The 12,961-nt window shown below is 43.2% G+C and overlaps 1 protein-coding gene across 6 annotated transcripts in view; it reads right to left on the reverse strand.

Annotated features, from left to right (window-relative positions):
• Positions 1–8,282: 8,282 nt before the first annotated feature.
• The window catches only part of LOC140064965 (lysosomal alpha-glucosidase-like), a 29,410-nt gene continuing 24,731 nt past the window's right edge, over positions 8,283–12,961 (reverse strand). For all 6 annotated transcript variants that reach the window (XM_072112325.1, XM_072112327.1, XM_072112326.1 and 3 more), the window contains exons 17-20: positions 12,081–12,179; positions 10,646–10,810; positions 10,404–10,556; positions 8,283–8,910 (exon numbers count right to left, since the gene is read on the reverse strand). In XM_072112325.1, coding sequence (XP_071968426.1) covers positions 8,848–8,910; positions 10,404–10,556; positions 10,646–10,810; positions 12,081–12,179 — 480 coding nt within the window. In that variant the 3' untranslated portion in view covers positions 8,283–8,847. The remainder of the gene's footprint in view (positions 8,911–10,403; positions 10,557–10,645; positions 10,811–12,080; positions 12,180–12,961) is intronic.

Raw genomic sequence — 12,961 nt, forward strand, 5'->3', positions numbered from 1 at the left:
TTTATTGTGTATCCCCAGAAGCTCCCCCTCATATTAGAGCCCATTCTTATTATACCATCCAGCAGCTCCACCTCATATTAGAGACCCTTCTTATTGTATGTTGTTGTGTGTTTTCCCCCCACTGTAAAATAATAAACACATATACTCATCTTTCTCTGTTCCCCCGCACATATTTTATATCAGTTCTAGGCAAGGGAGATTTTAACTTTTAGGGTTTTTATTTTTTTTTTATTTACTGTATTTGCAGACCCCCTAGGGTACTTTATCCTTAGGGGGTCTGATCTTTCCTACCATATACTATAATACTTCTGTATCGCAGTATATGGTGTTATATAAATGTATTGTGTCCTTGATTTTGAAAAATACATACAAATATATTTTTTTTAAAAACATCTTTACTATCATTTTTTACTAGTTAAGCGTCAGTTATCAAACAATTGATTTTTTTGAGAAAAACTAATTAACGGAAGCCTAGTGCAGAATTTTGGCATTGTGTTTAGGGTCCTCTGAAGAGCGGGTGCTGGTATTACTTACTTACTTCTATTATCCTGCTCTTTGGCAATTTTGCCTCAATCCAAGGTGACCTCTGTCAGAACTCGCAAATTGTTCTGATGGATCAGGTTTCAGGCTTCTTGCTGTATACCACACCCAGAGCTGCCTGTGATTGACAGCTCCATTTCTGATCCTGGGAAAGCTGGGTGTGCCTCTGAACTCGTTCAGCTGCAGTTTGAGTGATGGACGGCTGAGCCAGTCAGTGCTGGGGGCGGTGTCCATTAATGCCTTATATTCTGCACAGCCCCTTCATATGGTGCTGGTTATTGCAGTCTTCTGTGTATCTAGTGCTCTTGCTATTGTGTTTCTTGGTATTCTGTGTAGTGACTTCTGCTTTGCCTTCTGACCATTCTGTTGCTATTCGATTCTGTACCTTTGCCGCCATCTTGGTTTTGACCCGGTTTGTTTGACTCCGCTTGTCTGTCTGTACCTGTTGTTGTCCCTCAGTATTGTTTATCTCCTAGTGTGATCCCACCTTCCTGTCTGTCTAGTGTCGGTTTCTGTTACCAGTGTGAACACTGACCTATATCTGTATTCCGGTTACCTGTCCGCTCCACCATCCAGCAGCTGCCAGACGAGGTAAGTTTCCCCTGTCATGTTGTAGGGTCACTCAGGGACTGTCAGTTAGGTTCCTGATAGTGGGTTTGCCCTTGCCAGGGCGGTTTATCTGCTTTAGGCAGGGCCTTAGCCCGCAGGGATGCCGCAGGGTGAGTTCGCCATCACCTACCTAGTCTGACAGCTAGCGCCAAGCCTGGTTGTGGTTGCGCGGTTTGTTGGACAGGTGCTGACAACCCCTTTTACCCTTTTAAAGTTAAGGTACCTTTAAGAGAAACAAAACTAAGAGCAGAAGATGTGGTTCTTCTATTTCTATCTGTCTTGGGAGGCATCTGCAGATATGAAGTTATCTTGTCTGACCTTGTTCTTGTCCATGACTCTCATGGTTGTTGTTGACATCATCCTAGATATTATCTCTGCTGTACAGTCGTGACTTTTATATGATATTCCATCTGGATTACAACTGATTTACAGGGAACAATAAACAGGAGAGATAACTATAGCACAACATGGACATGGCCAATGTGCAACAAAGTATGTGTGCAACCACAGGGGCCCAGAAGCCCTAGGGGGGGCAATAAGGTTTATTGTTCCAATACAATGGGGTTTGTGTTATACAGTAAATTATACATTATAATTGTTTGGTCTTATTCAGGTTTTGCAATTTGGCCCAGCAGCATCAGGTTCCACCTCTTCTCGTCCAGAGTTGCTTAACTACAACTAAAGGAAATCTATCACGAAGTATAACTAAAATGAAAATACAGATACTTACCTAGCGCCCTCTTCATCCCGATCCCAGAGCTGGTCTTTATTAATCTGGGGATCGCCTGAATAAAAGACTTATAAAAAGCAGCGCGGAGTATGGGGACACAATGTCCAGTGTTCCGGGCTGCTAATTATTCACGCCTCTTGCCACCTCCATCTCCAGCATGGGAAAAAGAGGTCATGTCACGCAGGAGGCGTGAATAATTAGCAGCCCGGAGCACCACACATCATGTCCCTGCACTCCGGCCTGTGTCAAGATTATAAAAGAGCAGCACTAGGATCAAGATGAAGAGAATGTCAGGTGAGTATCTGTAGTTTTAAGGGAACATGTCAGTAGAAATTGACCTAATAAACCACTACCAGTATGTTCAGTATGTCAAGGAGCTGAACACCTTCCAGATCATGTTATTTGCATGACCCAGTGTGGTGGCATCATCCAGAAAATCAACTTTGCAGTGTGAAGTAAACTGGTTGTATAAAGTCAAGGAGGTGGAGATTTTAACTCTGAAGTCAAGCTCTCTCTTCCTCAGAAAGTTCATTTCTTTGTAATTGATGCTAATCGATAGTCCTGCATCCAGAGACATCACTAACCGGATCTTTTGAAGTCCGTTGCACAATGTCAATCACAGAGGAGGAGGCTTTCAGAGCTCCCCACCCTGACTTCAGTGTTAAACTCTCCGCCTCCTTGACTTTATACATTCAATTTACATCTCACGTCAAAGTTGATTTTCAGGTTGATGCCACCCCACGAAGACATGAAAGAAACAAGAACTAGAAGGTGTTACACTTTGACAGTATCGGTGTTATATTTGACAATATACCGGAAGTAGTTTATTAGGCCAATTGCTGATGACAGGTTCCCATTAATTTTGGTTATACTCCATGGTAGATGTCTTTTAGGATAGGATTATAATAACAAAAGCAAAACAGGAATTTTCCCCATAAAAAATTTGGAATACGTTTTGTTTTTTGCAACTCAGCATGTTAGTTCAGATCCACACTTCCGGTTGCTCACTGTTTCGGGCCAGAGGTTTTAGCCAGAACACAATGCAAGTGTGATGTAAGTTGGATGCATCAAACTCGCTCGTTTGTAAGGAACCTTACTCAACTCCTGCTACAGGACACTTCCTCCGAAGACCTGATCTGGCACTGGCTGTGAATGTTCTCCTGTTCTCCTATGAACATGTCCATATACTGGCACATGGAGAAAAAAGTTGCAGTAGTGTGCTCTGTATCATCCTGCTTTCTGCTGGAGATCGCTGTACACGCTCAGCTGAGTCCATTAGAGGCTATAGGGGGGGCGGATGTCACTGTATGACATCCATCCCCGGCCTCCCCTGAGAGTACACTCTGGGTGATGTAACTGTGCAAACAAGGAATGAACACAACAGTCAAATGCTGATTTTAGCTGCTCAATATGAAAACTGAAAAACATATCAAAAAGATGAATCAAACTTTATTCCGTGGGTTTTGCATTTGTCTGTATATATGTTTCTTTACATACTCTGTTGCCTGTCGTTATAGCTTGCTATGTTTTCCATCTTATCACTTGTAACTATGTAACATAATTTAACGAGATAACGAGAAGATTATAATTGATTTTTTTTTTTTACTTGCTTTTGTTTACATTTTTATATTAGAACTTTTCCTTTTCTGTATGTTGTCATCTATCCGTAGGAATTTGATAAATTTCACTATGATTTCATTCTTCCTTTCCTTCTTCTTTTATTTTTCCTCTTTTTCTAATTAGTGTGCCAAGAAACAAAAACATGGAGCAATTCATAAACTTATAAAGATGTGTTTTTTATTATAATTCTAGTCACCACATTTTACCCTACTAAACAACTACCCCCCAGGCAAAGGGCTGAAGTGTCCTTTCTAGAATTTTATTTTAAAACTGACTCCAAAGTCATGTGCAAATGAGCTGAAGAGGGTCACTTTTCACCAGAGAGGAGTCACTTTTAGAGGCTGGAGGGGTGGTGTCATTTTAGATGGCCATATCTTGGGCTCTACAGTAACTATAGTATGGCTAGATCCATGTTATCATCACAGTATCACCTTTTAAAGCTACAATTTCCAAATATGTCTGTAACTACTGATATCTCCAGTTCTGTAGCACACAGCACAACAAGTCTAATGTCATTTGAAAGTAAGATGTAGTTCTCTTCTTCAGGCTACATTCACATGGATGTATGCCCGCCCGGCCGGAATTGAACGTGCATATGGAGGGGCTCTAAAGAGGAGGAGGGGCGACCCCTCCCCTTTCCATAGAAAAAAAATGGAGCATAGCCATTCTCACAGCTGAAGATAGAACTTGCTCTATCTTTTTTTGCAGCCACGGCTCGGAAGGGTGTTAGGTATATATAGGTAAATGGCAAGATTTCAAATAAAAGAAGCAATTCTAAAAAAAAAAGGATATTTCATACCAGACCTCAGGGGACTAGTAGTATATTGGAATTAAAGGGTGGTGATATAGTCCCTTCCTATGTACTTCCTTAGTACTTCCTATGAGCAATAGGGTGGACAAGCCATGAGGCAAGTTGAGCCTTTCGCCTCAGACAGCATCAACTGCTGGAAGGTGGGGGGCAGCAACAGGTGCACAGTCAACAGGCCTTGACAATAAAAAATAGTGTCTCTTCCCACCTGATGTCAGCAGGGGTATGATGGGTTTAGGATGGGTTGGAGAGGACCATGATTTACAGGGTGCTCCAGGCAGCAGAGAGTTTAGGTTCACCCCTAGCAATAGGGTAGCTAGTATCGTGAAATAGTGTTCTATCCATCTTATGTTACCTCATTCTGCACCTCTTCCACCTGCCCTGACCTCTGTCTGAATACATTATTGACTTTGCCTTCTGCCCTGACCCCTGGTTTTAGCTTGTTGACTCTGGCCTGTCCTCTAACCAGGTCTCTGTCTATCCCTTTGATGCTGAGTGCCAGGGTCTCTTGAGACCCTGTCGCGATCCCCAATCCGGGCGGTCTGACGAAGTCCGGCACGATTCACGTAGTTCGTGCGCCCGATATCCTGCATCTGTCGCTTCCCCGCTGAGGTCCACCGGAGTTCACCTCCCCGATGCTTGTAAGGGCATATCTTGCGACACAATTTCCGATGTTAAAACCTGCGCGTTGTCCGAATTCGTCGGATCGTGCAATGGCCGCCCCTCTCCCCCGATTTGTGTCGCCTGAAACCCGGCGCAGATGCGCCAAAATCCGATCACGTGCAACACAATCCACAGCGTGATCCCCAAAAACGGCGGAATACCCGACAAAAATGCGGCCGCAGGCCCTTAGTAAATAAGCCCTTTGGTGTTTTCAGTCCGTTTTATAACACATCCATTTTTGATCGTTTTTGATTGTTTTTCCTGATTATCTTAATAGATAAGCAGCCATACACGGTCAAAAATGGCCAAAAAACTGATGCATTTTTAGACGGACTGAAAATACATGCTCTAAAATGGACCAAAAACGCCACGGGTGGTATCACCCTAAGACCCGGTGTGTTACAGGTTGCTCCTGTCTCATGATCCCTGAATTATCCTCAGATAAACTACAATAAACATTTCATTCATATCTAATGTAATATTGATTTATGGATAATCAGGACATGAATCATATAATATCATTTCAATTCCTAGGTTTATCCATAACTCATGTTATATTGTTCGTTCACTTCAAAAGTTCCCTCAAAGATGGATTGTGAAATGCTGATAATCAGTGCTGGATTATGAAAGAATGATAATCAGGACTGATATCAGGACATGGTGTCATCAGGTTCAATTTTCTCATGATAATCTCCATACCCAAGCAGAATATCATAGAAGCCAACCAATAACCTGCATTGCCCCCATGAGGGGGCAAGAACCCCAAGATAGCTGTCTACAGATTTGGCAAATATGCCCAGTCATGTGTTAAGGCGATTTTACGGGGGGCGGTTGACTAATAGTGTATACGCTTCTCAAACTCAATGCTCCCTCTGGAGCCTCTGAAATTATTCCTCTCCAATTTATAGAGGAGATTCACCTGGGAGCTGACAGTCCGTCTTGGGAGGGCAAGATGGACTCACTAGAATAAGTGAACAGTTTGAAGAAGAATAAAAAGAGCCGGATAAGTGGAGAAAGAGGACTTTTTGTATGCCATGGAAATATTAGTAGAAAGTGAGTAACAATATCTACATTGGGGAAAATAAGTATTTGTGACACAAAATCTAACCAAAACGTAATTACATTGTATGATTTTTATGTCATGGGTGCCCCCTCTTTCCTGCTGCAGCCTCACTCACCTGTCCACGTTCCACCGGCGGTCTCCTCGTTCCGGCGCACGTCCCCGCCTCCAACACTCTGAAATTTAAAGGGCCAGTGCACCAATAATTGGCGCTGGCTGGCTGCCCATTCTGTTAAATTCCCGGCCCCTTCCTGTCTCCCCTGCAGGATCTTTGTGCTCTATGCCCCTGAGAAAGCTGTTTCCTACTGCCTGTGTGATCTTCGTTGTGACTCTTAGCTACGTTCCTGACCTTGATCCTTTGCCGCCTGCTCAGACCTTCCACTACATCCCAACTCTGATTCCATGCTGCCTGACCGACCTCCTGCCTGTCCCCGACCATGATTCTGCCTCACGACTCTGTACCTCACCTTGGCCACCACCGTGGACAAAGTCGTGCCTGTGGAGCGACCTGGTGGTACCACGCCGCAAAAAGTCTAACCTGTTTTGCAGCGGGCTTTGGTGAAAACCAGGGACCACTTAGACTCTGCTTCCAAGTGTTGGCTTATGTCAACATCCGTGGTGGTCCAGAGGATCCACTACCCCTGATCCTGACATTTTAACAATTACTGTGCATTTTATTGCATAGGATAAGCACTTAATAAACTACCGACCAGCAAGAATTTTTCTTTAAAAAGCTCCTCCTACTCTGCACTCATTACCCGTATTAATTACACCTGTGTGTACTTGTTACCTGTATAAAGACAGCTGTTCACACACACAATCAATCACACACCAACCTCTCCACCAAGGCCAAGACCAAAGAGCTTCCTAAGGACACCAGGGACAATATTGTAGACCTGCACAAGGCTTGGATGGGCTACAGGACAATAGGCATGCAGCTGTTGGCACAATTATTAGAATATGGAAGAAACCTTAGATGACTGTCAATCTTCCTCAGGGCTTCATGTAAGATCTCACCTCGTGGGGTAGGAATGATTCTGAGAAAGGTCTCCAGTTGGAACAGAACTACACAAAAGATTCCGGGCAAAATATGGGAGAAGGTCACATGGTCATATTTGGAGAAAGAAGGATGGGTACAAACCCAAGAACACTGTCCCAACCATGAAGCATGAGGGAGGAACCATCATACTTTGGGGATGTTTTTCTGCAAAGGGGACAGGAGGACTGTACCATAGTGAAATGAGGATGGATGGGGCCATGTATCACACGACTTACCCAACAATATCCCTTCCTCAGTAAGAGCATTGATGGTGGGTTGTGCTTGGGTCTTCCAGTTTGACAATGACCAGAAACACAGAGACAGGACAACTAAGCAGCGGCTCCGTAAAAAGTCACTAGACCTGAACTCAAATGAAAATCTTTGGTTTGCCCAGTGACAGCCCCAAAATCTGAAAGATCTGGAGAAGATATGTATGGAGGAGTTGGCCGAAATCCCTGTTAAAGTGTGTGCAAACTTGGTCAAAGGTTTCTGTACAAAATATTATGCCCTGTTTTCTATTGAATCAAATACTTATTTCATGCAACAAAATGCAAATTATTTAAAAATCAGAAAATTTTTATAATTTTTATGATTTTCTATAATAGTTTTTCTAGATTCTGTCTCTCCCAGTTGTAGTGTAGCGACGATAAAAATGACAAACCTCTCCCTTCTTTGTAGTTGCGAAAACGTGCAAAATCGGCAACGTATTAACTTTTCACCACTGTGTATAAAATATTTTTTTTCAAAAAAAGTTGTAAAGGTCAAATGAAGGTGCTGACATCACTACCACCAGGATGAAGGATTGTAAACCAAGCACCCTGACATACTGGTGTGTGCCTCCTCTGGCAGAAGCTGCTCTTCTTGTAGCTTCGTATGCCTTTATTTTTAAGAAAAAGATGTTTTAAAAATTATGCATATAAACCTTCAGGGCTCCAAGCTCCATGGACATCTATAGAGTCTGTAGCCCATGAGGCTCATTTACATAATTTGTGAAACCTTTTTATTGTAATAACAAGGTCCTAAGAAGAGCAGGACCTGCCAGAGGGGGCACTCCCCAGTATGTCAGTGTGCTTGGTGTACAATCCTTCATCCTGGTGGTAGATTTCCTTTAACCCTTTGAAGAATCAATGAAAGCCCTTTAAGGATGACAATTGAATTGAAATGTCACGGTTATCAGTGACTGTAAATAAAACACAAACTAATCGTTGCATCGAGTATTTACATTTTAATGACATTTTTACATTACATTGTGATCTGTACATGTGCAATTGGAAAGGATGATGGATACGGATCAATTACTGAATGTTGTCTAATGTGGTTGGACACCCACCAATCAGAAAGTTATCCCTATTGTGTGGATAGGGAGCAACTTGATGTAACTGGAATATCCCTTAAAGTATGGATGAATGTATTGGATGTATCAGTGGAGCCATTTTGTCTAAATTACTGCACAGCAGCTGTAGAGATGCACTGTACACGTCCATTAGATGAGACATCAGTGAGATACATACAGGGCCGCCATCAGGGGGGTTTAGTGTGATTGTGATCAGGGGGCCCCAAGGAGGAGAAGGGGCCCCAAGTCCCTTCCCAGGTGCAGGGAACTCACTGTGCATACAGGGCCAGATTATCATTCTGTGGGGGGCCCATAATTCCTATGGGCAGCCCTGGATACATATATACCCATACTTCAAATAGTATACATGCTTCCTCCTCTAAAGCTTTACAACTGACTTTCAATTAAAGAAACACATCCATCTCTGCGACAGAACATTTCAAGTTTAAGACCATTTGATTTCAAACTTTTTCCCAATCGGTAGAGAAAGCTTCTCAATCTTCAAAAGCTGAAAAGGACAGAAATTGATAAATTAGTAATATATGAATTTTTAATATTAGGATAGCAGTAGGTTAAAGAGGTTGCCCACTTATTGAAAAAAATGTGGCCACAAGCATGAGAAAGAGGACCTATCATTTTATCACATGCATCCACTCCTTTAAGCGGGGGAGCTCATGCTTCATGCTACCCAGCCTCCTAACTAATGCTGACACTTCTAACACGGCTGAAGAGAATTCCTAAGAGAGGGGTGATGAGGAAGCTGAGAGAATTCCTGAGGGAGGAGTGAATGATGAGGTTTAGAGAGACAGTGGCTGTGTGTGACTCAGTTCAGCTACATCATTGTGTGACTCCCTGAAGAGACATAAGCTCCTTATAGCTTGACTGTATGCTGGAGCAGAGGCAGGTAGGGTCTTAAGATATTTTAAGCGTATTTGAGTACCCAATGGGCTAATTAGGCTCTCTACTGTCAGATGGGTGGTCCTGGTTGGGGCATACAGCTTAGCTACTCCTGTCTTACATTAGAGATCCGTAAATAATCATATTGATTACTCAGGAATAGGGATGAGTGGATCCGACGTTCCCGTTGGCTGGGCAACCGGGGCGGATTGGCAGCAGAACAGCACATTGACGCCCCTGACAACTTGCCATGGTTATGATTGGCCAGGGGTGTCCGGGAAACCCGAAACCCAATCCAAATGAGAATGTCTATTCCAACTGTGCTGGAATCGGTGGTGTGACATATATTAAAGTAAATCAACCACTGAAAAAACCTACAAATACTCACCTCCGCTTCATCTTGATCCCGGCTCTGTCTTCGGCTAGTTTTGACACGCCAGGATTACCAAGAAAAGAAACTTATAATTAGTAGCATGGAGCACACGGGACAAGATGTCTGGTGCTCCGGGCTGCTAATTATGCACGCCTCCGCACCTCCCTCTCCCAGCGTGATGTCACCTCTCTCTCCCAGCATGATGTTACCTCCCTCTCCCATCTTAGGGAGATTGTGCATAATTAGCAGCCCGGAGTGTCGGACATCTTGTCCCCATGCTCCGTGCTGCTAATTATAAGTTTCTTTTCTAGGTGATCCAAATGTGTCAAGACTAGCGGAGGACAGCACCGGGATCAAGATGAAAAGGAGCGGTGATTATTTCTAGGTTCTTTTGTGTTTTTTTTGAGTGGTTGATTTTCTTTGAAGAATGCAAAGAGATTAATTTGATGGAGGTGATAAATGAACTTCTGTAAAACCTCCATCCTTTACTCCAGCGCTGCATCTCTGCTGAGGACTGATTGGGCTACGTGATGGGGGATTCCTCGGTGACCATTCCAGCCACCTACTGGCCTCAATGGTGTCCTGCTGCGACCAGGGATAGGCTGCAGAGGCCTACAAGTAATACCCCATTCAACAAACATCTGCAAAGAACATCTGGGATTCAGAGGTGACTTCTTTCTGAGGGTCCAAAATATGAAAGGAGCAGATCAATAATCACATTACTCAAGTACCTTTGTTCCTGGCATGTACTTGAAATCCTCCCAGGCCGCACCATTAACCAGAACCTTTGAAGGAGGAGCGTGGACTCCGCACACGGCTACATAATCCAGCGTCAGCTTCTCTGCTTCACCATTTATGTGCAGGATCTCATTCACCAGAACTTTCTGTGATGTGGAAAGAAATTATAAAAATGAGATGAACCCTAAAAAAATGTATGTGGCCATCAGCGCCCCAGCGATAATATGTGACTCACATTTTGGGCCTTGAAGAGAATCATGCTATAATCTCCCTTCTTATACGTGTCCAGACTGTCTCCATCATCCCAGTAGAGATCTCCCTGAGCGGATCCATCCGCGGACAGCGCCACCAAGAGCCGGAGGTCGTTCTTACGGGTTTCCTCTGTGGTCATTCCTGGTCTCTGTAGATCAGATTTGATAACAATGTATGAAAAGAAATAATGTGGGGTTTTTTTGGAATATTTTTGTTGGAAATCCAGTCTGCCCCGGTCGATATTTGAAGAGAGACAGAGCTGTCAAATCAAAAGAGGGAGGCGGGGTTTACTGACAGCCAGGGAAAGAACTTGACTGTTCTCTGCAGAAGTTGACTCTTGTCTACTGATTTGCTTATCAGAAAAACAGCCGTATTTAAAGGGGAATTCCCACTTGGGCAAATTAAAGGGATTTTCCCATGAAGGCAAGTTAAACCCTGATCAGTGGGGGTTTCAGTGCTGAGACCCCCGCGGATCGTGAGAACGAGGTGTCTGACCAAATCTGTATGGAGCTGACGGAAAATGCCAAGTGCTGCGCTTGGCGATCGCCATCAGCTCCATAGAGATTAATGTAGCAGAACAATACAATTTTCCAATATACTTTCCGCATCTATCCCTCCGTTTTCTGCATCTCTGCTTGCTGACAATTTTTTGGGAAGCTTGAATGTTTATTTCCAGTGGACAGATATCTGACCATGGTCACACAGGTGCACGGCTTGTTAATATCACAGCGAGTAATCAGAGCTGAATGTTATAACGAGCCTTGCACCTGTGTGACTGCAGTCAGATTTCTGTCCACTGGAAATAAACAATGAAGCTTCCTGTAGAAGGACAGCAAGCAGAGATCTAGAAAACCAAGAGAAATTTATACAGAAAGTATATTGGAAATTTGTGTAACTTTTCATTATTCAAACAAAATCCATTACTTGCTGAAATGGGAACAACCGTTTAAGGTAGTGGGGGAGGACTTTCTGTCTTCTCAAATTGAGATATGAAGAGACACTGAGCTGTCAATCAAAAGAAGGAGGCGTGGCTCAGCCTGGAGAAAACATGACTCTTCTATTCAGAAATCAACTCATGTCTTCTCATTTGCATATCAGAAAAAGTCTGTAATTAAGGTACAGAGCCTCAGTGGCAAATATTTTTAGGTGATATGGGGAGGACTTTTAACCCTTTACCAGCAGGTAGCACTGGTGTGAGGGGTAGAATGCCGGTGACAGGTCTTCTTTAAAGGAGATCTGATATCAAGTACAAAATGATAAATAACATGTAACACCTGGTTGTCCTTTTGCCTCTGATTACCTCAATTTGGTGGTTATTCTATTAAAATCCATCTACCCATTTAAAAGATTTTGCACCTGGAAGTTTATAAGTAAATTAAAAACAGTTTTTTCCAGTGTGTGATCTGATACTTAGTTACCTGTGCAGGTATAATGTAGCCTCCTCTGATGTGAGTATTGATAGCGTCCAGAGGTGTCGGCAGAGTGAACCATTCTCCTTTACTCTCCAAACCAGCTCCCTGTAACAGGAGACATAACAAAAGTTTTAAAAAAAATCAGTACAAAAAAGCAATTTATTATTATATGAAAATCTACATTTTTTATATTCTTCAGCATTTTTGTATTTTCCCAAAAAGTTTAAATGTAGAATTTTCTTAGCAAATATATGTAAATTTTTGGCTGTATCAGTCATATGGGGATCTTAACAGTGTAGAATCAGAGGAATAGAGAACTGTCAAGGACAGGGCCGGCACAAGCACTGGGCATAGCGGGGCAAGTGCCCTGGGCCCAGAGCTGCTGGGGGGCCCACATAAGGCTGTATCTAATAAATCCATAGGGGGTGAGGGGAGCTTATATATAAAATAACTATGAGGGGGCTGTTTCGTATGATTAACTAGGGAACAGGGACTGTTTTAGTTCCTAAATTTTTGATGCTGCCATGTGAGTTCACTGCAAAGGGGCCCACTGAGGCTCTGCCGCTCAGGGCCCTACTGAAACCGGAAGCAGATCCTGGTCAAGGAAGTATTTTAGCCTAAACATAGTGATATTGATAGGTCTTTAGTAGGAGATCAGAATCGCAACTAATCAGCTATTTCCACAACCAGTGGCAGTAGATGGAGCTAGAAACAGACATCTTTGTCCTATTCAGTGGAATAAGAGGGCCCAAATTTTATGTTCAGCGCAATCCAATCAGCAGCTTCGCCTAACCCGGATATGTTGCTTGATGGGTTGCAGAGCAGCCAACCAGGCAGCTTTATGCCCCTAACAACTTGGCATGTGGTGGTCACCTGGGTCACGCATG

The sequence above is a fragment of the Engystomops pustulosus genome, chromosome 6 (assembly GCF_040894005.1).
Source record: "Engystomops pustulosus chromosome 6, aEngPut4.maternal, whole genome shotgun sequence".
Lineage (NCBI taxonomy): Eukaryota > Metazoa > Chordata > Amphibia > Anura > Leptodactylidae > Engystomops > Engystomops pustulosus.